The sequence below is a fragment of the Centroberyx affinis genome, unplaced genomic scaffold (genome assembly GCF_046629955.1).
Source record: "Centroberyx affinis isolate AG114_WGS23_722 - 3 ecotype Tasmania unplaced genomic scaffold, CSIRO-AGI_Caff_v1 ptg005220l_1, whole genome shotgun sequence".
NCBI classification, from domain to species: Eukaryota; Metazoa; Chordata; class Actinopteri; order Beryciformes; family Berycidae; genus Centroberyx; species Centroberyx affinis.
In genome coordinates, this window is record NW_027282597.1 from 55300 (window position 1) to 80958 (window position 25659).

General features: G+C 38.6%; 1 protein-coding gene across 1 annotated transcript in view; it reads right to left on the reverse strand.

Annotated features, from left to right (window-relative positions):
* The window catches only part of myom2a (myomesin 2a), a 53328-nt gene that overhangs the window by 6737 nt on the left and 20932 nt on the right, over positions 1-25659 (reverse strand). Inside the window, 19 exon segments of the mRNA XM_071546340.1 lie at positions 273-340; positions 840-899; positions 1651-1795; positions 3094-3230; positions 4114-4158; positions 4868-4974; positions 5892-6051; positions 7348-7462; positions 9140-9318; positions 10787-10916; positions 11749-11936; positions 13007-13024; positions 13264-13385; positions 14869-15076; positions 17816-18005; positions 19305-19432; positions 21272-21325; positions 21418-21617; positions 23094-23235. Of these exon segments, the coding sequence (XP_071402441.1) occupies positions 273-340; positions 840-899; positions 1651-1795; positions 3094-3230; positions 4114-4158; positions 4868-4974; positions 5892-6051; positions 7348-7462; positions 9140-9318; positions 10787-10916; positions 11749-11936; positions 13007-13024; positions 13264-13385; positions 14869-15076; positions 17816-18005; positions 19305-19432; positions 21272-21325; positions 21418-21617; positions 23094-23235 (2396 nt within the window).

The following is a 25659-nucleotide window of genomic DNA, read 5'->3' on the forward strand; positions in this document are numbered from 1 at the left end:
CATAGAAACAAAGTGATAAAAACTGTGAAAGAATACTATGAATATTCTGATAAGAAACAGAAAGAGGAGAAAAGAATTGTGCAAGTGTGATTAAAAAAACAAACAATTACATGTCAGGAAAATGGTGAAATGAATAAGAAGCTACAGTATTAGATTTGGTCATTTTCAAGGTTGTTTTTAGGGACAAAAAAGTTTTGTACTGAGTTAGCGCAAAACCTTATGAATGCTATGCATGCTATTTAGATGTGATGAATTTGTTTTGTTTTTTTTACCTTGCAGACAAGCATAACGGTACAATCCTCCGCCACAGTGAAAGACAGATACTCAGAGAAATGTGGACCTAAAATGACAATAAAACAGAATCACATTATTCAGGATATGCAGGAAAGGAGCAATAATGACAGCAATCAAATGAGACCTATAGACATATAACTGTTAGCATTTGTTTTAATCCGTGCTGAGTACCAGATGGGTGGAGTTTACCACATCAGGACAATTCAGACAGCGTCAGTTAAGTTGTCGGTCAAAGAGAAGCAAACTAATTTACTAACTTTGCTCTAATTGTCTTAATTTTCTGGATCTCACAGTATTGTCCTATATAGACAAACCAACCAACACCTATCTGGCACCAAAGTAGCCAAACCATATCAAGTAATCACTTGTTGTATTATCTTCTGTACTCTCTATTTGTCTTATTCTCATCTATATCCCATGTTCTGCTGCTGCAATGCAACAATTTCCCCACAGGTTTCATTAAAGTTTCATATAATCTTCTGTTATCTAAGCAAGTCATTCTAAACACTGTTTCTCCAGCTCTGCCTCGGGGTGTTTGTCGGCACCTTGCTTCCTGATGTGCTCTCTCCTCTGGAAGTCGGCCTCCTTCAGAGCGGCCTTGAACACTGAGAGAGAAAAACACAACAGAGTCACTATGGAATCCAAGAAACCAACACAGCTATTCTCAAAGTGTGTGGAAAGTGTTTGGCATGTACTGCTGTATTCTGCCTGACTGTCACAAGCCAATATTTAATATTTTATTTAAATTTGACATTTTTAATTCCAAAACATTGTAATCATTCAGTGTTTCCCGCTTATTTTTTATTCTTCTAGTCAGGGTGGAAACAGCATTTAGACCTTCATTCATGTTGGTCAATTTACTTTTCTTCTCTTTACAATGTCACTTTTACTACTTCTTGCCGTAATAATAATAATAAAAATAAATCAAGTTAAACTATTATTATTTGTAACACACTAAGAATAAGAGAAAATCTCAATGTGCTGTGAGAAAAAGGAAAACGGTGAAACACAATAGGAAGAAAAACATGCAATGCAATTGGGGGATATCTTAAATATTGGGATTTTTAAGTCCAGTGGACATTTTTATGGGAGTATAAAAACAAATTAACTGATATCCTGAGCTCAAAATGAAATCTGAGCATGCAAAAAAACAACAAATTCTCATTAAAATTCATAATAGATTGTACATACACCCCTCTCATCAGTTTCTCACATGGTAATATACCATAATACTAATCTAATAAAATATATTGTGTTTAAATTTAGCAAGATTTGACATGATCGAACCAAAAAACTCAACCAATAAATCAACCAATCAATCAGTCAGTTTTGCTGTCATGGTGCAGGAGGCCTCACCGTCTCCCACCAGCACCAGGGAGCTCTGGTTCTTGGCCTTGCCGTCGTGGATCTGGACGGTGTAGGTTCCCTCGTCGGCTCTGGTGAAATGATCCACCGTCATCTGGATGATTCCAGTCGCCACATCATGGCTGATCTTATGGCCCTGAGCAGAACACAGGGGAACATTATATACAGGTAAGTGCTGCTGCTGCTGACGTAACAGTAGTAGTAGTAGTGGTCTAAATCAGTGATTCTCAACCTTTTTCATATCAAGGACCCTAATTTAGTCCACATTAGAGCCACAGACCCCCATTGGATGAGATTTTGTCTCTCAGACCCAAATCTGAGAATATCTTTTTTGTCAGATATGATTTTGTCCAGAATTCCATGACTATCTGTATTGTAGGTAGAGAGATAACAGAGAAACTATGATCAAAACAGTCATTCTTCTACATTCTCTTATCGTGTTAACTTCTTGTAAATGAAATAATGGTGAAGTTTAACAATTCATCAATTTGCTGTGGACCCCCCTGGAACCCCCTCAAGGACCCCTGGCGGTCCCCGGACCCCACGTTGAGAACCACTGGTCTAAATAGTATTTTTCTGTGTGCACTTAGCATTGGCTGAGCTGTTGAGAGGACCTCCAAGCCTACAGTGTTATTATTTGCATTACTTTGTATTTGTATTAAAATTAATGCATTTTGCAACTTTAAATCGCAAGTTTGTTAACATTAGAAGTACATATTGTTCATTATCAGTCCGTGTCTGTCTGTGAACCTGTGTGTTCATGCCTAAATCTTCCAGTGATGTTCAATGAGGTTTTGGGACGTAAGCCAATTGTGGTGAGCTGGTTGTGTCTATCAAGGTGAGGCTAGCAGCCACAGAGCAGGAAGTCACAGCAACAAGAACAATGGAGCGAAACAGTAAGAAAACAAAGTACAGAGAAGCTAAACCTGCAGCAGACAGGACCGGTTTAAAGCACAGTGAACATTAGACTGCTAGACAGGAAGGATGACAGCCTGTGTGCTTGGATTTCAGATCAAAGGGGAGAGAGGGGAGAGGAGAGGAGACAAGGAGAGGAGGAGAGGAGAGGAGACAAGGAGAGGAGGAGAGGAGACAAGGAGAGAGGGGAGAGGAGAGGAGACAAGGAGAGGAGAGGAGGAGAGAGGGGAGAGGAGAGGAGACAAGGAGACGAGGAGAGGAGACAAGGAGAGGAGGGGAGGAGGAGAGGGGAGAGGAGACAAGGAGAGGAGAGAGGAGAGGAGACAAGGAGAGGAGACAAGGAGAGATGAGAGGAGAAGGGAGAGGAGAGGAGATGAGGAGAGGAGGAGGTCATAAATTCTAGTTATCATTATTACTATTGAAGATTGATATAGTGCCATAAACATGCGACAGGACATAAGCAGCCCTCAAACAGCCTGACTGTCTAAGCCTGACAGTCAGTATGAGTGAAGCTGTTACCTCTCCACTGGTGACCTCCTTGTCGTTGAAGATGAACCTGTAGGACACGGCGGAGGACAGCTTGACGGCCTGCAGCCAGAAACGCACATGGCCTTTCTCCAGGACCTCATAGTTCAGACCGTGCTTCAGGGGGACGACTGGACAGAGACACACATGGGTTACAGCTAGTGGTGGAAAGTAACTAAGTACATTTACTCAAGTACTGTACTTAAGTACAATTTTGAGGTACTTGTACTTTACTTGAGTATTTCCATTTTATGCTACTTTGTACTTATACTCCACTACATTTTAGAGGGAAATATTGTACTTTTTACTCCATTACCTTTATTTCACAGCTATAGTTACTAGTTACTTTTCAGATCAATATTTTATATTTAAAACATTTGATCATCTTTATAAAATAACTATAAAATAGCATTGTTATAGATTAGACTACCCAAAAGTATAGCTAAATTGTTAAGATTAGCTTCACGTTGACAACTTTAAAATGCTGCTTACATGTCCATGTATGTCAATAAATCAGTATTAATATTCCAATAATTTATGAAAAATATAACTCTCTAAATGAGGACAGTTTGCATAATGAGTACGTTTACTTTGGTACTCTAAGTACATTTTGCTGCCAATACTGATGTACTTTTACTTAAGTAAGATTTTGAATGCAGGACTTTTACTTGTAATGGAGTATCTTTACATTGTTGTATTGCTACTTTTACTCAAGTAAAAGATCTCAGTACTTCTTCCACCACTGGTTACAGCTCAAGGAAATATCACTCTTACAGAATGATTGGCAGCACAAAATCAAAACAAATTTCGGTGCTCTTCAAAAGGAAAATAGGTCCTTGATTGACAAAATTACTTCTATAGACTGAATCATCTATATTTTAGAGATGTTAGATGATACATTTCAGCTAATGATATGTTTCCAAAAATGGATACAGAGCAGTTTGGAACAGAAGTCTCTAAATATGTCTTTAATTCACAGATATGGGAGAGCTGCTGTTGGTGCATAATACTCACCGGGATGTCTGATGGCGTAGCTGAGCTCCAGCATGGTGTTCAGAGCTGCAGGACGGATTCAGAAAACACATTTCAGTACAACAGCTGCTAACAGCAAACCAAACTAAAGAATAGAATAATAAACAGGACTAAAATGACTCTCACATAGTGACTGAATGCTGAAAGTATATTTTTAGTTTGATATGTGTAGTCGACTGTCCATGTATGTCTTGCACTGTCCTGTTCAGCTGTATGTGAGGTCCTGTTGTCTTTTAGCATGTGTGCCAGTATGTGCTGTGTTACTATGCAACTTATCGATATGTATCTGCACTATGGGAATAAGAAACTGCTAAAATAAGTTGTTAGGTTGTAACATGATTTACAAACCTGTAACACAAATGCACAAATGTGTTCCCCGATCCATTAAGTTGAAAAGCAAAATGTGTGTATGTGTGAAAAGATTTGCAAACTTGTTATATTTTAATTTTTTTTCTGTTTATTTGATGTATTTAAAAATTTTGAATTGTAAATAGACATTTGCATATGTATGAAATACATTTTGCAAACAGATGCATTTGAAGTTAGTAGCTATAATCAATATTTCCATTTGCAGCCATTTTGGCAGCGTCCTGCAGAAAATCACACCACAAGCTGTTTCTTATTCTAAATCTGCACCAGAACCACAAAGACAGTTCCTGAACATTTGCTGTACTGAGTAAATAAAGCAGCTCTACTTCTGGTTCTGGTTGTTTGCTACGTTTTGCAGATGACCTACCGTCCTCCGTCAGAGTGTGGCTGGCGGAGACGCCGTCGGTGTCGGTGACGACCACAGAGTATCTGCCCAGGTCGTCTTTATCTGGGTTGGTGAAAGTCAGTCTGGAGCTGAGACAGAATCACAATCAATGTTAAAATCAACAGTATTGTGGAAGCCATCACGTCTTTTTGACGTTTTTTAAAATGTTGAGAACGTATTTTGAGGCACTTGAATGACAAATTAAACGTTGGCAGTTATGCTCCTATGTCAACATACTTGTCATCACATAACACATGGGCGGGATTATATGAACTTCTTATCTTCCTTCCTATCTTAAAGCATTAAGGAGTTATTCATAGTATTCCCATGATGCCACATGCATTTCCTACCAATATGGTGCTTTACCATACTCACAGCTCATTGGCTGTGGCCAGTGGTGGAAGAAGTACTGAGATCTTTTACTTCAGTAAAAGTAGCAATACAACAATGTAAAGATACTCCATTACAAGTAAAAGTCCTGCATTCAAAATCTTACTTAAGTAAAAGTACATAAGTATTGGCAGCAAAATGTACTTAGAGTATCAAAGTAAACATACTCATTATGCAAACTGTCCCCATTTAGAGAGTTATATTTTTCATAAATTATTGGAATATTAATACTGATTTATTGACATACATGTACATGTAAGCAGCATTTTAAAGTTGTCAACGTGAAGCTAATCTTAACAATTTAGCTATACTTTTGGGTAGTCTAATCTATAACAATGCTATTTTATAGTTATTTTATAAAGATGATCAAATGTTTTAAATATAAAATATTGATCTGAAAAGTAACTAGTAACTATAGCTGTGAAATAAATGTAATGGAGTAAAAAGTACAATATTTCCCTCTAAAATGTAGTGGAGTATAAGTACAAAGTAGCATAAAATGGAAATACTCAAGTAAAGTACAAGTACCTCAAAATTGTACTTAAGTACAGTACTTGAGTAAATGTACATTAATCAACATTCAAGTGCATGTTTGCATTGCTGCTGGTTCGCTTACGTTCTGCCCTTCGCTGAGGCGGAGACTCTGGGACAGTCGCCGATGGCCTTGTAGTTCTTGGACCAGACGAACTTGGAGCTCTCGCAGATCTCACAGGCCTCGAGGGACAGGAAGATGTCTCCGGTCTCCTCGTCCACGCCGCACACAATCTCCTTAGTGCCTTTGAACAGGAAAAAGATATAAACCCTCTACTGAGAAACTAGACACACAGACTTCTTCAGCATCTGTCTCTATCTGGCTTTACATAAAAAATGTAATCATACAAACAATACACACAGTTAGCAATGCAAATCGTGTCTTTCGTACCCTATCTTTTATGTACAGTAAATACTGAAGGAAAATAACATAGTGCACTTTTTTTGCCTTATTTGTACCCATACCTAGGAGTGTAAGCATGAACATAAATAGGTAGGAAGAATACAAGAGACGAGAATTATGTTATGTTTCTAGAAACCTAAAATCCTAAAAAACAACCTAAAAAATTACATCCCCCAACACATCTGTGATGAAGAAATGCCAGCAAGCCAAAAGGTGAGTGGATTTACAAAACTTATACAGTCAGCAGAACAGAGGATATCATCACTAACAGTCAGAGGTGTGACCAAGTCAACTTTGCTCGAGTCACAAGTCAGTCTCAAGTCTAGAGGCACAAGTCTCAAGTCAAGTCCCAAGTCTAAATGTAGATTACCAAGTCAAGTCCATGTCATTAATGTCAAGTCTCAAGTCTAAATGTAGAACAGCAAGTCAAGTCAGGAGTCAAGAGTCCAGTATCAATTTAATATCTTAAAGAAAACTAAATATCTAGGACTTTTCAATGCAATATGGTTTTAATAGGATAAAAACTTGGTAAGAGTATCATGAGTTTGATTTCTATAATCAGTTTCAACTTCAATAAATTCAATCATTCCATACAAATTCAGAAAACAGAATTTAAATTCAGTCGTCTGCTGGAACAAATCTCATCACTTTCAATCGAAGTCATTTACACAAACACAAGATCTCAAGTCAAGACTTAAGAAACCTTTTCAAGTCATCAAAGCACAAGTCAAAGTCAAGTCCCAAGTCGCCAGAACCCAAGTCAGAGTCAAGTCTCAAGCCATTAAAACTGTGACTCGAGTCCAAGTCATGTGACTCGAGTCCCCACCTCTGGGCTTCTGCAGAAATGCTGCTACATCATTATTATTATCTGCTAAAATCCTTTCATTTTCAGTGAGACTGTGTGGTGCGCTGTACTAACGTGCGAGTCCAGGTGCCAAACTGCTACTGAAGGATAAAGACTGTTAGGGAACACATAATGCTGCCATTCATGTGACATAACACATCTTTCCCTAACAAATGAGTGGGTGTTGGTCCTATTAACAGAGGGTGCGGCGCCCTGCAGTGATGGGAGCAGGTTTACTGACAGTGGACAGTGCAGTGAAATACAAGTATTAACTCATCATAGAGCGGATGTTACCTGGCAGAGCCTTGGCACACACTGGCTCAGACAGCTGGGAGGCTTTCCCCACACCACTAGCGTTGACGGCGCGCACTTTGAACACGTAGGATTCACCTTCCTCCAGACCGGACACCTGGGACATATGAAGACATCTTAACATGCAGCCTGGTGATAGAAAACTGTCTGGATACCTGTAGAAAGACATGAATCGTCTACTGCCTGCTGTGTGTGTTACACTGCTGTATGTGAAGTCATGTTGCCCTCATACTGTGTGACCAGTTGTTGATATGCATCTCCATGAATGCTATTCAAGTCACACTGAAATGAAAAATGACTTTTTCGCCTTTTCAGCTCATTCCTAACTAACTTATTTGACTAATTGGTAACACTTTACAATAAGGGTACATTAATTAAGGTATTAATTAACTAAGATATTAATTTATACATTAACTAAGGTATTAATTTATATATTATTTAATAGTTATTTAATAGTCATCTTTATAAACTATTAAATAATGTATAAATTAATAACTTAGTTAACATGAACACCATTAGTAAATTATTACCAGTCACATTAGTTAACTGTTAATTAAGGGTTAGTTAATGCTTAATAAGCATTAACTAACCCTTAATCAATGTACCCATATTGTAAAGTGTTACCGACTAATTTATGCCCCCCCAAAAAAGACAAAAAAAATATTTTATTGTATTTTTACATCAAAATCTAAAAAACCTAAAATCTTTAGTGGTGACATCATCATGTACCAGGAGGCAACATAAAAACTCCAACCAATAAAACCACACTTTTTTGAACAGACCCGCCCCTCCGACCCTCCCATCAAAAAACACTCTTCCTCTCCCTAACTGATATCCTATTGATTTACACTTTTGAATGATCCCTCAATACGTCACGTTAAGGAAGCACACTGCTCTAAAAACATGGTTTCATTGTGACTTTAAGACAAATTCCCATAGATCTACTGTATTTGGTGCATAAAGTGACTCTTATTCTGACATTACTCAAGAACTTCCTGTTAAATGAGGATTCTGAATTTAATTTAATTGCACACTGGATCAACTTTCAGTGGATCCATGGAGCCTCTGCAAGAACCTTAGAGTAACAGAATGTAAAAAAACCTTCACATTTCTTAAGTTTCATTCTTTTTCTTCTGTTTATTCATTATCCACGTTTCCTCTATTGTAAATTTTGGTGTGGGTGTGTTAATTGATCAAAAAAGTGCCAGATTACAACTAGACCAGTGCTGTTACAGATCCAAACCTAAAATCTAGACTGAAATGAAAAATTGTAATCAGGAATATTTTCCACGTTTCACTGCTATCAAAACTGCTTTACAATAGGGCTGGGTGATATGGTTGAAATCAAAATCATGAAAATCATAAGGATTTTTCTCAATATCAATATATATCACGATATGGTTCATGTATGCAAAATCACGTTAAATAATCAAATTAATGTTCATCTCATTGAACCGAATGGTAATGTTAGGTGTGGTGTCAAACAAAACAGAAATATTCAAATAATATTCCTACCATACCTCATTTTATGAGAGTTTTTAAGTAAAATTTGCTTGTCATCATCAATTTAGACAGCAGAAATGTGTGTCAGATATTAAAATATCTTCATATCATCACGATATGATTCCACTGAAAGATGATAAACAATAATATTGAATTATTGCCCAGCCCTATTTTACAAGTTAACAATTCATATGAATAAATGCCACAAAAATCTGCTAATTTGAATGTGTTCCTGTGACAATATGACTTCCATCGACAGTCGGGATCGAACCTGCAGGTAACGGTGGCCGACAGCTTGCTCATTCAGGGTGAGGAACTCGGTGGATCCCTTCTTGGCCATGTCCACCAAGTAGCCGGTGATGGCGCTGGCTCCGGTGTAGACCGGGGCTTTCCACAGGAAGACCAGGGAGTCGCCTCTGACCTCACTGAAGCTCAGGTCGTAGGCGGGGCCTGAGGGCCAAAGAAACATCAAGGTGACCAAAGAGAACACACAAAGAAGAGAGTCTGCAGGAATTACGAGACTCAGCATGATGCTGTCGTCATGTGAAAACATTGTAACTCCAATTTTGGTGATCAGTTGAACGATTTCATGCTCATCTATGGGTTGATACACTTCTATGACCCTTGCACTTATGAAAGCCTTTCAAAACTGACTGGACACACTAGAAAAATACATGGTCATCAAGCTAAAATCAAGGTTTTCACCTGACACGGACAATATTTTGCTGTGATGACTTTACAGAGGGAGAGATCTGGGCCCATTTTGTCTTGAAGCCCCCATCCACAGCCATGAATATTTATATTAAAGGAGCAGTAAGATATCTATGACTTTTATTAACCTCTACTGGCGACCAGTAAGAATTACATCATCTCATGAAGCAAAATACTGTAATAATAATAATACTTCTTTGTCTTTTGCTTTTTTAGCATGAGAATAAAATGTCTTATGATGTGAAAAGAAAAGAAAGTGAGTTTTGAAAGCCAGAAATCTCAGCAGCTGACCAAGTAATCATTGAGTCATTGATATTGATCAACAACCCTATCAACCCCCCTGCTATATAGATATATGGTGATCATTTTGTTCTATGGGACGGTAAAATTCTTACTCATTCCACCTTTAATACATAAGAACAAGGCAGTGGTGGACGAAGTACTGAGATCTTTTACTTCAGTAAAAGTAGCAATACAACAATGTAAAGATACTCCATTACAAGTCAAAGTCCTGCATTCAAAATCTTACTTAAGTAAAAGTACATAAGTATTGGCAGCAAAATGTACTGAGTATCAAAGTAAACATACTCATTATGCAAACTGTCCCCATTTAGAGAGTTATATTTTTCATAAATTATTGGAATATTAATACTGATTTATTGACATACATGTACATGTAAGCAGCATTTTAAAGTTGTCAACGTGAAGCTAATCTTAACAATTTAGCTATACTTTTGGGTAGTCTAATCTATAACAATGCTATTTTATAGATATTTTATAAAGATGATCAAATGTTTTAAATATAAAATATTGATCTGAAAAGTAACTAGTAACTATATCTGTGAAATAAATGTAATGGAGTAAAAAGTAGAATATTTCCCTCTAAAATGTGGTGGAGTATAAGTACAAAGTAGCATAAAATGGAAATACTCAAGTAAAGTACAAGTACCTCAAAATTGTACTTAAGTACAGTACTTTCCAGTTACTTTCCACCACTGGAACAAGGAGACTCATTATAATATCATGTGCACCTCGCAGATCTATCTGACCTACCATCCTGAAGTCGAAAATCTTGTTTCTCGCCATCCTGGCTATGCTAACTCAAAATCTTCACCCTGAATGATTCATTTGCAGGACACAACAGGACAGAACACCAGAGTACGACTGTTCATCCTGCACTACTGAGCAGCAGTGATGCGTCTCCTACCTGGAGCCTCCATAGTCCAGGCTTCACACTTCATGGGGATGCTGGGGGCGGAGGGCAGGCCAGCCACACCGGCCAGGTTACCGGCCTGGACCTTGAACTCGTAGAAGGTTCCCTCCGTCAGATTGTCGACCTCAAGTCAGAAACAAAGTGTAATATTAGGATTATTCAAATAGGGACAAATACGCTGGTAAACAAGTCAGAGGCGCTGTATCCGAATGATTCTAGTGTTTGCTAAACCCAGACTATCCTCGCTGGTTTGGGAATTCATATTTCCCTCACAGGTCCAATTCTCTGACCTGCAGGCTGTTGCTGCCCTCTTACTCAGAGGTGTGACCAAGTCAACTTTGCTCGAGTCCCAAGTCAGTCTCAAATCTAGAGGCACAAGTCTCAAGTCCAGAGGCACAAGTCTCAAGTCAAATCCCAAGTCAAGTCCATGTCATTAATGTCAAGTCTCAAGTCTAAATGTAGAACAGCAAGTCAAGTCAGAACAAACCAAGAGTCCAGTATCAATTTAATATCTTAGAGAAAACTAAATATCTAGGACTTTTCAATGCAATATGGTTTTAATAGGATAAAAACTTGGTAAGAGCATCATGAGTTTGATTTCTAGAATCAGTTTCAACTTCAATAAATTCAATCATTCCATACAAATTCAGAAAACAGAATTTAAATTCAAATTCACTTTCAATCTAAGTCATTTACGCAAACACAAGATCTCAAGTCAAGACTTTAGAAACCTTTTCAAGTCATCAAAGTAGAAGTCAGAGTCGAGTCCCAAGTCACCAGAACCCAAGTCAAGTCAAGTCTCAAGTCTTCTCTTCATGCATCGAGTCAAGTCTGAAGTCAGTCGAGTCCAAGTCATGTGACTCGAGTTCCCCCTTCTGCTCTCACTACATCAGCATGATTTCTCCATATTCCTGTCTCAGTAAGGACCCAGCAGTCCCGGCTCTGGCTCCACTCACGGTGCAGGTCCTGTCCTGGATGGCCGATGTGTTCACCTCCTTCCAGGCCAAGGTGTCGGCGTCCCTCTTGTCGATGTAGTAAGCGTTCACCTTGGAGCCGCCGCAGTGCTTGGGGCTCTTCCAGGCCAGAGTCATGGAGGAGCCGTCGCAGCTCAGCATGGTGATGCCGAACGGGGCGCTGGGGGTGGCTGCGGCACACGGGTTCACGCTCATTTACATTCACATTTATTAGGCACCTGATACCCTTACCCAGAGTGACTTATAGTATTTAAATTAATCACAGTGTTTTATGTTACTCGTAAATTTACATTATGCATTTTATGCATTCAACCCTTATTCAAACCGGTAACACTTGACAATAAGGGTACATTAATTAAGGGTTAGTTAATGCTTAATAAGCATTAACTAGTTTAATAAGCATTAACTAACCCTTAATTAACAGTTAACTAATGTGTCTGGTAATCATTTACTGATGGTGTTCATGTTAACTAAGGTATTAATTTATACATTATTTAATAGTCATCTTTATAAACTATAAAATAATGTATAAATTAATACGTTAGTTAACATGAACACCATTAGTAAATTATTACCAGACACATTAGTTAACTGTTAATTAAGGGTTAGTTAATGCTTATTAAGCATTAACTAACCCTTAATTAATGTACCCTTATTGTAAAGTGTTTCCTTCAAACCTAAGTAATTTTACTAGAAAATTAATATCAGGCTACATTAGGTGACATTTTTTGCTTCCAACAAAAGAGACACATGATTTGACTTCTAAATAGTATCTTGCTGCTATGGGATAAAAAGCATATAACTCAAATTCTAGCATTTGTATTTTCTTCTACTTGAAATTAAAGTTATAAAATGTATGAATTTATAAAACCTAAAAATATAATTTCAAATATGCATCACTAAGAAAATAAACATTATTTGCACCATTGCTGAATAACAGTGGTTTTGCCTCATAGCAGTGTTTTGTAATACAGTGTTGTGCAATCTGTTACACAGAGCCGTGCTCCTTGATATGAGAGTGGACAGTGACACTGATATTACATTATGTCATTTAGCAGACGCTTTTGTCCAAAGCCACTTACAATAAGTGCATTTTGTGATAATATTGTGATTCACAAATACAAAGTGCAGAGTGGAGGTGGAGGTCGGGGGAACAGTGGGTGAGTACGGTGGGAGATTCTCATTAAAGGGAAAACTGAAAATGAAATTACTGTCACTAGCACAGCAATTCAATACATACCATACTGCACCCCCCCACCTGCACAGGACAATAACATGAGCCCAACACAACATTAAGTCAAAGGAAAATGTTTCTGATACTGTGGTAATCTTAATTCTGTATTTCCCATTGTTCTTACCTGTTTTATTTATTTTTTAATGTGGTTTTTAAATCACGTCTGACATTTTCTATTGTTTATCTTATTGGCTTGTATTCATTATTGTTGTAAAGCACAGTGCTATATAAATAAAGTTTATTCTAAGTGTAATGTAGCTCACCGAGTGCGGGCTCCACTGCGATGGGAGAAGACTCCTGGGACTCGTCACTGAGGCCGTAGACGTTGGCGGCCTGGACACGAAACACGTAGGTCTCTCCTGGGATCAGACCGTGGGCCACGAACCTGAAACACACACAGGGAGCTTCATTTAAACTACAAGCAGAGCTGCTACCGTTATCCAGAGAAACTTAATCCACAAGATCCCAGTTTTTTTATTTTGATGACATCTTTGGCACTAAGAGGTGTCGCAAATCAAGACTGGGTCCAATTCACTTGTGAAGTCTTAGTGACCTGCTCTTTCTGACCTGCTCTTAGGATATGAGCCACCCAGACCTCTGAGGTCATCTAGGGGCCGGTCTGTTAGTTGTTCCCAGGGTGAAAACTAAATCAGGTGAAGCTGCTTTTAGTAATTATGCTCCAAATTACTGGAATAAACTTCCAGAAGAACTGAGATGTGCTCCCACTGTCAGCTCTTTTAAAAGCTGGCTCAAAACATTCCTTTTCTCTGTGGCCTTCCGCTAAATCATCAGTATATAGATGTAACAGGTGTTATTATCTTTATTTATTTATTTTATTCCTTTTATGTGTGTTTTACCTATTTTATCTCTATCTCTATCTTTCTTTTCTTTCTTTTTTAATGTCATTTTAAATAGTTGTGGTCTGTGTATGTATGTATGTATGTTTTATGTGAAGCACATTGTATTTGCCTTGCTTATGAAATGTGCTATATAAATAAAATTTGCCTTGCCTTGCCTTTGCCTTAGTGAATTGGCCATTTTAGTTTGGCCATTCAAAATGGCTGCCATCATCGCTGTAAGATGCAGGCATCATTGACAACAAGTCAGACAAGTGAAGGAGAAGGTTTTTTCTGTCCTAGAATCTCAGATCACACCAGAGAAAGCTTTAATTATAAAGGGGCTTTAGTGCCAGCTTCAGTGGATTAGACTTACAGCTCAAACAATTTGATATTACTAATATTATTAATTTGATATTAGTGATGAAGGGCGATATTTGTTTGTGCAGTACTCTTTTTGAGGGCTTGTTTGTGCCACAACTTGATTTCCATAATAGTGGAAAACAAGCAACTGAGGTGCAAAAACTGTGAAAATTGCCAATCACAATGCAATCTTAGTGAATCTGCTCCTGGGTGTTTAGAACAGCAAATGTTAAAGCTTTCATGAGCTGGGTATACCTGGAATTACTGTTGTCTTGTATCAGTCAGAGATCAGTTTTTTTTTTCGCGATTATTACTTTACAGTGAGTGCAATGGTAGAATATAATAAAAAATTCCTTGATTGCCAACACAATGAGTAACTAATAGTAAGAGTCAAAGTCACTGTGCCCAGACAACAGATGATTTGTTATGTATGATAGAGAGATATCAAAGAACGTGGTGAAGAAACAAAAAGGAGCCACAAATCTATGATTCATGATTGCATTTTTCTTCATTTCTTCCATTTTGAATTGGACTTTTCTACCTTTTTGGTTCCTTTGAAAAAAAAACATTATGTAAAAAGTGTTTTATAATGATTTTGACTCGGACCACTTGAATATCACATGAAATAACAGCAGTTCTCTTTAAAACACCCTGGGACCGGCTGCCTACCTGGTCTGTCTGAAGGGCTTGTGGTTGCAGGGGAACCACTGCTTGGACCCCGCAGCGCGGCCGTCGATGTAGTAGCCCATCAGGTTTTTGGGGTGTTTGGGAGGATCCCACTGCACAAACACAGACGACTTGGTGTTCCTGGTAGCGACCACCTGACCGGGGGCGGAGGGGACGCCTAGTCACCGGGGAGAAAACCAACTATTAACGGCTTCATTCAATGATGTGGGTTTTATTATTTAAATTAACAGCGTAAAAAATCCTTAAAAATGGATCAGCATTCGAATTCTATCTATTCCAAAATTGTACATATCCATTGTGGAAAAAACAAAAATCACTTGAAGTTTATCATTCAACATCTAATTTTTTGTAAACCAGAAGGTATGGACAATCCATGTAAGTACCAACCTTTGTTTTATTTATATGTTGTCTTTCATTTCGTAAGAAGTGACACTCTTTAAATATGACAGTGTTTTTCAAGTGGCAGATGCCTCATGTTGGAACAAAACATTTTCAGCACATAAACAGACATCACCAAATGTCAATGCACCTGGAACAGCCAATATGCAAATTCTAATCTGAATAGTATGACATGGAAACAGGTTATTCTGCTCCAGACCTGAGTAGACAGTACTTGCAGATAATTCTTAGCGTTTGTTTTAAACTGCTAGGAGCACCAGATGGGTGGGGTTTAACTGCATGAGGACAGTTTTGATGAGTTTCTGGTCTGTCTAATGTGTCCCAGAGGGGTGGAGTTTACCACATCAGGACGATTCAGAGAGTGGCAGGTCAGCTGTCAATCACAGGAACGTCTACTAAACTTTCTTTCAAACACTTTTTTATCTAAACTTTCTGTCAACTATGTAGCAAATCCCACCCATCTGGTTCTCCAAGCGAGGTAAAACAAACGCTAACAAACCCTATTATTTGCAAATACTTAGATGAAGGTTGCTTCTGTGCACCAATGATCACATTTTGCACACACTGTACCTCAGATAACAGATGACTGGCACTGCTGTCAGTTTAGCTGTGAAACTAAAATATTCAAAAGCATCTTTGTGGTGTTTTCAGTGAAATGTGAGCTAGCTGCGTCTGCAGCACGAGGAAACAAACAGTATTTTGGGTTTGTGAAACTGACTTGGCATCACACAAACAGTATGTGCAAACAATTCTCAGCATTTGTTTTAAACTGCAAGGAGCAGCAGGTGGGTGGGGTTTAACTGCATAAGGACAGTTTTGATGAGTTTCTGTGCTGTCTAATGTGTCCCAGAGGGGTGGAGTTTACCACATCAGGACGATTCAGAGAGTGGCAGGTCAGCTGTCAATCACACAAACACTTTTTTGTCTAAACTTTCTGGCAACTATGTAGCAAATCCCACCCATCTGGTTCTCCAAGCAAGTTAAAAACAAACGCTAACAATTATTATATGCATACTATTAGATGAAGGTCTGTTCAGTACACCGATGATCACATTTTATTTACTGCACACACTGTACCTCAGATAACAGATGACTGGCACTGCTGTCAGTTTAGCTGTGAAACTAAAATATTCAAAAGCATCTTTGTGGTGTTTTCAGTGGAGAGTGAGCTGCACTGTCATCGTCTGCAGCGTGAGGAAACAAACAGTATTTTTGGGTTTGTGAAAGTGACTTGGTATCACACAAACAGTATGTGCAAACAATTCTCAGCATTTGTTTTAAACTGCAAGGAGCAGCAGGTGGGTGGGGTTTAACTGCATGAGGACAACTTTGATGAGTTTCTGTGCGGTCTATCACAGAAAAGCATACCAACTTGAATTTTAAAATAGTCTATACTTATTGTATTGTGTGGTAAACCCCACCCATCTGGTAGTCCAAAACAGGCTAAAACAACCACAAAGAATTAAATACAAATACTCTTTTACCTCTGTTGGCTCTGCCCATCACTCATGGTTAGTTTCTCAAAACAAAGTGGAAAGCTGAAGTGATTTGAGGTTGTGACGTTACAGGAGTGTGAAAGTCACATGGCAGAAATCAGTGTGTTTATAGTGTGAGAAACCATTTAACTTTACGTACCAACCGGCCGCTCGCTGCCTGAAACATACAGTCACACATTCTCTTTCAACAAAGGGAAAATTTGAGAATTTAACATCTGTTTGTATATGCATATATATTGTGTATATAATGTGTTTGTTCATACTGTACTCTTAACATGTTTATACATGTTTATACTGTCTGAGGATCTATATTAGGATTAGACCGATATATTGGTTTGCCGATACACTGGGCTGATATTGGGCTTTTATTAAATATCAGATATCTGTCAGTCAGTATCATCAACTGCTGATATGATGGAGGTTCCTGCCTGATGCGACATAAAACTTCTTTCTTTAAGACCCGCAATGAAATTTTACTTTCTTTCTTTATTTTGTGGCATAAAAATATCGGGGTAACCCTTAATAATACAATAAGGGTCACTAAGTTAAGGGTTAGTTAATGCTTAATAAACATTAACTAACCCTTAATAAACAGTTAACTAATGTGTAATTTACTAATGGTGTTCATGTTAACTAAGGTATTAATTTATACATTATTTAATAGTTCATAAAGATGACTATTAAATAATGTATAAATTAATACCTTAGTTAACATGAACACCATTAGTAAATGATTACCAGACACATTAGTTAACTGTTAATTAAGGGTTAGTTCATGCTTATTAAGCATTAACTAACCCTTAACTTAGTGACTCTTATTGTAAAGTGTTAACAATATCGGCAGCTTCAGTACAAAAATATTGGTATTTGCCGGTATTTGCCTTCAAAAATCCATATCGGTCGAACCTAGCATGCATGTGTGTGTGTGTGTGCATGTGTTTGCATGTTTGTGTGTATGTCTTTATGACGTGTGTGTGTCTATATCGGTGTGTATGTGTGTGCAGGTGTGTGTGTGTGTGTGTGCTAAGCCCCGCCCTTACCATGCTCATCCACCTTCTGGATGGGCTCAGTGGGCGCCGACGCCTCGCTGGAGCCGTACATGTTCACCGAAAACACTCTGAACTGGTACTTTTTCCCGTCTTGCAAATCAAAAACCGGGTAACGGGGCGAGTGCAGTTTGACTGCCGTGTTGATCTTCTGCCACGCCCCAGTGCCTGCTAAGCACTATGGGAGAGTCGGAGGAGGGGAGGAGGGGGGGGGGGGGGGGTGAAAAGATACAGCCGTCTACGACAAACCTCATCAATGTAGCACAAACAGAGAGGCGCTTTGAGTCTAGAGATTATGTGTTTATACAGAGTCGGGGCTCAAATCAGCTTTAATTCTGTCAAGTCAAAATGTGCCGGACCTGTGGCCAATTCTGGGAAAAAAAATATTTCATATCAAAGAGTGTGGACCAGATTTAGTGAAGGGTGTGGCCATGGGATGTTACAGGTAAACTGCTTTTCATTGGTTAAAGATCTGTAACTACCTACCATCCTACCTATATCACACAGAAGAATAAACGTGTGAATTGGAACTGAAAATGGTTCTTTGAAGTGATGCCATAGAAGAACCATTTCTGGTTCCACAAAGAACCTTTCAAGAACCTTTTTAATGGGATATTTTTAGTTATTGGATGGTGGGTGATGGCATAAACACGGCAATTAACCAAACCCCTCCATAGTATATATTGTGCAAACGAGGCTAAACAATGGCAGATAAACAAAAACACAATGCATGTCTAAGCAAAGGAGAGCAGGAATGGTTCTTTAAAGAACCTTGGTCTGAAAGGTTCTCTGTGGAACCAGAAATGGTTCTACTATGGCATCACGAAGAACCATTTTCGGTACCTTTATTTTTGTGTATAGCGGTCTATCCATCCATCATATAGGATTCATTCTCAATTTTTTTTTCCATGTTGGGATTTTTCTTGAACTGAAAGCAAGTTGAGCCCCAGTAATGCAAAGTAATACTTTGTGTGCTTATGTGCCTGCAGTATTACAAAAGTGAAGAAAACACATGTACTCTCTAATACAGTGGTTCTCAACGTGGGGTCCGGGGACCAGCGGGGGTCCTGGAGGGCGTTCCAGGGGGTCCCCAGCAAATTGAATTATTAAACTTCACCATTATTTAATTTACAAGAAGTTAACACCGTTAGAGAATGTAGAAGAATGACTGTTCTGATCATAGTTTCTCTGTTATCTCTCTACCTGCAATACAGATAGTCATGGAATTCTGGACAAAATCATATCTAACAATAAAAATATTCTCAGATTTGGGTCAGAGAGACAAAATCTCATCAAATGGGGGTCCGAGGCTCTCATGTGGACTAAATTAGAGGTCCTTGATATGAAAAAGGTTGAGAATCACTGGTCTAATAGCCTCTACCTGTCAGCTACAGCACAGTGCTTAACAGTGAGCTACACTGATGGAAGCGTGCGGCCGGCGGCGAGGCGAGGCGAGGCGAGGCGAGGCGACACACACCTTCTCGATGTCGTACCACAGCGGCGCCCGTCCGCGGGGGCTGGGAGGCTTCCAGCTCAGCACGACGTACGATTTGAAAACCTCGGACGCGTGAACGTCGGTGGGCGGCCCGGGCAGAGTCACATCGCCTGGATCGGATCGGGAGTGAACCAGTTGAGGCAGACTGTGCGTACAGGAGCAGCTGCTGCAGAAGTCCCCCTCCATGCATTTACCCTACGTCTATTCTGCATTAGTACTGCATGAGGATTTATTTTTATTTAAAGTTACACAGTAGATCCAGTGTGTGTCTCTTAATTCACTTGTTACCAGGCCATTTAGCTTCATATTCCAATGGCTGAAAAGAGATTAAAGGGCCCATATGACTCAGTTTTCAGGTTTTTTGTTTTGCTTTAAAATATACACTGGCTCAGAATAAGAATACATGATGTTTTGCAAATACATGTAGTTTAGTTAGTATTTATTGAATGATTGTGAAGACTAAGTCGTCACAATCCTGGACCCTGATTGGCCAACAGCAGCAGCTCCTCTAATTCAAATGAGGTAAACCTGCTGAGCGGAGGCTTTCCAGTTCAAATGCTGCAAACTGGTTTCAGCACTCTTCGAATTTGTATGGAAATGAATCGTCATGCAAATTCGAAGAGTGCTGAAAACTGCGATTCATAAGGGGCTGGATACCAGGCTAGCAAACTGGCCTGATTGGACAGATTTCAGCCATTCTTTAGTGAGGTAGCCAATCAGGGCCAAGAACAGTTGTGATGTGTTTCCTGAAGCTAGTCTGAAACTGACTGGAAAAAAGGAAGGACTTTAAATTTAACCACTGAGATTTTAACAACGTCTACATTAAACATCTTTGATTATATATGTATAGAATTAGAGGAAAATCTGAATTCCTTTACTCTTGCCCCTTTAACACTCTTAGGGAGGGACCCGAAGCTTCAGCATCAGTTCAGAAATCATGCAGTAAAATGTGAGACTTCTGCAGCGGCTGCACCTGTAGAACGACACCAACTTGTATATAGATATATTCAGCTCGGTTAAGGAAGAGTTAACATTTGTTTTTATAGCTTTGAAATTAGTTTTTGTATTACAGAGTCGGGTTAGAGAAGAGATGGAGATACTCGACACAGTTTGGATGGAGGAAAAAAAACATGAAGCGGTTTAATGGAGAAAATGTTTGAGTCAAGTAAAGCGTTGATGGAAGAGTCGGAGTTAGATCAAGGATTATACCACAGCAGTTAGGATGGGAGGAGATGGGATAATGGTTTATATAAAGGAGTAAATAAAAAAGGTGACTTATTAGTTTTGATATTGACATTATGACATTTTTTAGATGTATATGAGTCCACCGTGACTTGTTTATTTGTAGTATATTGTTTTTTTTGTTTTTAAATATTTCATGTTTTTTGTTTTAGCATTTGAGAAAAGCTAGCCTGGTATTAGTGTGCAGTACACAAGACTTGAATCTATAGCCACTCACTCAAAACTCTGAATAATATTCAGAACAATGAACAATATTCTAGATTTATTCTATATTAGACTTGTGCAGCTGTAAATTCAAGTCTTTTTTGTCATTTGTAAAGTCTAATCTAACAGCTGATACTGAGAAGAAAGCGTTGGATTTGGAAGTTGAAAGTGAGAATTTGAGTTTCTTCTATGAACAGCACACAGTAAAAGATGTTTTGCCTTTACAATATATCCAATATTTACTAATTGGATAAATTGCAACAAGCCTTGGTGGATAATCGTCGGCTGCAAAGGTGGTGATGAAGGATGTTATTAAAACAGTGAGGATAACATTTACATTTTTACATAATATGTTACACTTTTATTTACGTTTTCCCTTCTAAAATGTAAAAAGTAAATGTTATCCTGCTGGTGTGGATGAGGCATGGAGAGAGGGACTGGTGTTAGTGCTTCCTCTGTGTGATGTTATGATGAAGAGGACGAAGGCCAGTCTCCTACTGTACCTTCCAGCTCGTCGTCCTTGATCACTATGTCGTACTTTCCACTGATTTTAATCACTGTTGCAGAGAACGACAAACCACAGATCCGTTAGGGAAACACTGGGCCTCCCCCCCGGCGCTCGGCGTGTTGCGTTTACCTTCCTCTGTACCTTGCAGCCTCTCGCTCTCGGCCGGGTCGATGGCGGTCACCGCGTCGGAGGGGCGGGACGGCCGGCTGATGCCCGCGCCGTTCACGGCCCGCACCCGGAAGCGGTAGACGCGGCCCAGGCTCAGGCCGTGCACCGGGTATTTACACACCTTCACGGGGGAGTCGTTGCACTGGACCCAGGCGTCGCTGCCGGCCTCACACCTAAAACGCCGGCGGGACGGGAGGTGACATCATCAGCCTTATGACATCATCAGTGTTATGCAGTGGTGGAAGAAGTACTGAGATCTTTTACTTCAGTAAAAGTAGCTTTACAACAATGTAAAGATACTCCATTACAAGTAAAAGTCCTGCATTAAAATCTTACTTAAGTAAAAGTACATAAGTATTGGCAGCAAAATGTACTTAGAGTATCAAAGTAAACATACTCATTATGCAAACTGTCCCCATTTAGAGAGTTATATTTTTCATAAATTATTGGAATATTAATACTGATTAATTGACATACATGTACATGTAAGCAGCATTTTAAAGTTGTCAACGTGAAGCTAATCTTAACAATTTAGCTATACTTTTGGGTAGTCTAATCTATAACAATGCCATTTTATAGTTATTTTATAAAGATGATCAAATGTTTTAAATATAAAATATAGATCTGAAAAGTAACTAGTAACTATAGCTATGAAATAAATGTAATGGAATAAAAAGTACAATATTTTCCTCTAAAATGTAGTGGAGTATAAGTACAAAGTAGCATAAAGTGGAAATACTCAAGTAAAGTACAAGTACCTCAAAATTGTACTTAAGTACAGTACTTGAGTAAATGTACTTAGTTACTTTCCACCACTGGTCTTATGACATCATCAGCCACAGACAAGATGATACAGTACAGCAGAAATTGTTTGAGAAAATCTGATTCTCATATCTTCAGCTTAAAGGAACAGACTGAAGCTCCTTCATCAACTTGCTACTGTGTGAAGAGATCAGTAACGTCCAGTTTATTCACTTTGCTGCAGTGCATTATCACTTTAGCACACTGTGTATGTTTAGTGAACGGTAAATTATCTTTCCATTGACAAAAATACACCATAGTGCATGAAAAAATATAAGAAGAAACTGCTGTATAATGATCTCTGTGGGTAAACTGGCAGCAAATAATTGTGGCAGCAAAGAAAAATAGAATATAAATAAGAATATTTCAAATGAGAGACATATAAACAAATGCAAGTAGAATGTATGAGTGAAAAATATGGGGAAAAAGTATGGATTGATATGCAGAATCACAGCAGCAGAACTTATTCAGGCAAATGAAACATAAATGCAAAATATGTATGATATGCAAATATACCAAAGTATGAAATATATACAGCATAAAATAAATTGAGAAAAACTATAAAAATCTCAATATGTATGTGATATATAACAAATGAGAAGGATATGAGAATATGAAGAAAACAAACTCAAACGGTCATCACACATCGGTAAGTTAATGAGCTTTTTAGCCAATTAGGCACCATATTCATGTTAGATAAGTACAACTTTTTTTTTTAGTTAAATAAATACTGTGCCATCACATTATGTTTTTATCTATTTCTGTTGGCATAAGCATGGTGTAATATGACTTTATTGATGTCTGTGTGTCTCAGTCTATGAACAGAAGGTGTTCAGGTGTCAACTGACTTGTCCACAAAGTATCCGCTGGTCGCCGCCTCGTTGGTGGTGTTGGGCGGTTTCCAGGCAACCAGCACGTAGTCCTGGTTGATGTCGTACGCCTTGACGCTCATCGGTGCACCAGGGGCTCCGGCCACAGAGGGGGTACCGTCTAGGGAGCAAGGAAACAAGGCCGTAAGAGAAGGGAAGGAGGGAGGAAGAAGGGAAGCGAGGATCACAGAGAGATCGATAGAGGGATGCATGGAAAGACGGGGCAGATGGATAGACACTTTATTAATATGCAAACAGACTAGGGCTGCAACTACTGATGTGTTTCATTATCGATTCATCTATCAATTATTTTCTCAAATAATCATTTAGTCTGTAAAATGTCAAAAATAATGACAAATGCCCATCACAAGATTCTTAAATAATCAATTCTTAAAATTGCTTACTTAGTCTCACCAGCAGCCAAAAAAACCCAAAGTTTTCATTCAGTTTTCATTTGCTGGAACCAGCAAATGTTTGGTATTTTAACTTGATAAATAACTGAAACGATTAATCGATTATCAAAATTATAATAGATTAATTTTCACTGGTATGCCCACATAGACACATACCCACATGGATACACATGACATGGCAGGGATTATACCGAACATGGATACACATACACATGGCAAAATTCAAATTACATGGAACATGGATACACATACTTTTGACGAAGATGACTGAGGGGAAATAGTAGAGGTAGTAATAATAATAGTAGTAACAATAGTAAACATTGATAAGTTGTTACTAAGTGATAGTATGTTCATCCAGCCAGTGACACTAGGGAGAGCCATAGTGTAGAGTGTAAGAAATGAAATTAATACTGTGTCTTTTTGAAATGAATAACATACCCCGTCCTTTGTTTCCTTTGTCCTGCAGTGTTTTCCCCCCCACATACCATAATGATGTATGTGTGCATGTCTACTATATATGGTTATGAGTGGTTTCGAGTGTTCTTATAGGGGGACAATAGTATATGCTATCCATACGTGTTTCCATATTAGGTTAAGTAGGTTGGCTTTGTCTCAAGGAACCTGAACCTGTGGGTTTGGCTCTGTGTCAAGATTTAGGATTTTGTTTACTCTATGTAAGTGAATCCTCTCCACTCCTTTCTTTGTCACTTCTTTGTTGCTTGTCTGGAACACTGAACTGAACCATGCACGTCTGAATAAAGAATCCACGGAAGACTCTTGAACCTTTGCTCATTCATTTTGACCCACAAGAGGTGAAGCTTATGTTTCCCCTATTTTTCCCCTATGATGGAACCAATCCATTCAAGGCCTTGTAGGTCAGGAGGAGCATCTTAAAATCAGCTCTGGCCCGTATCGGCAACCAATGCAAGGATATAAGTGTTGGTGTTATATGGTCAAACTTCCTTGCTCTGGTGAGGACTCTAGCTGCTGCATTTTGGACTAACTGAAGACCCTTTGTTGTAGTTGAAGGTCGGCTGGAGAAGAGTGCATTGCAATAATCTATTCTTGATGTTATGAATGCATGTACTAGGGTTTCAGCATCCGCCAATGAAAGGATGCTGAAAGGAATAAAACTATATTGACTTGAATTAAAAGGGCATTATGTCATTTATGACTTTTATAGACAACCACAGTGTACGGTGGCCTGTAATTGACATAAATAATAAATTCACATTTTTACAACAGAGACGCTAGCTAATTAAAGCAGAGACTCAACAGAAATATCTAGTGAAGAGGTGATATACCTCCATGCTAAATAGTGGAATAATAATAATACCGCTTTGTCATTTGCTTTTTTGGCTTGAGGACAAAGAGGGTGGGAGAGTCTGAAACTCCAACAGGGGGGGAAGTATGGAACAGAAAGTGAGGTTTAAAGCCAGAAATCAAGTAATTGTTGAGTTATTGTTATTGATCATCAACTCTATCAACCCCCCTGCAGATATATTATGGTCATTTTGTTCTATCAGACAGTGAAATCCTACTTATTGCGCCTTTAAGTAGCAGGAAAAAATAAAGACAGAAACAAAGAAGGGGAAAGGAAACATCAGGCTTCCTTTATGAGCAGCTGATGGATGGATTTATATTCAAGGAACTGTGGATTTATCTATTCTTTTTGGTTGATTTTACATGCCGCTTTGATATGTATGTGTGTGTATACGTGCAAAACAATCATTTAAAAAAAAACAACGTACAACTCAGCCTGTGACATATGGAGATAAGGTGGGACTTTGACACAAGCACAGTCATGAGTTATGAGATAATGAATATGTGAAAGAGCAACTGTATAGAAAATTATCCCTTTGGCATTTTGTCATGTTGAGGCACATCTGACATTTAAGAGGTTTGGAGAGATCAGTCAGCTCCTCCTTCATCACCAGTCTCTTCCGCTGTTAGCCAATATTTAATATTACTGCTATGACACTTTGGATTGGATGAGATTTCAGAGTCCTACAGCTATGACAAATGGTGCATATTTTATTGGGATAAATCCACTACCAGTCAAAAGTTTGGACACACCACATTTCACTATTATCCACATTTTAGAATAAGAGTAAAGAAGTCACAACTATGAA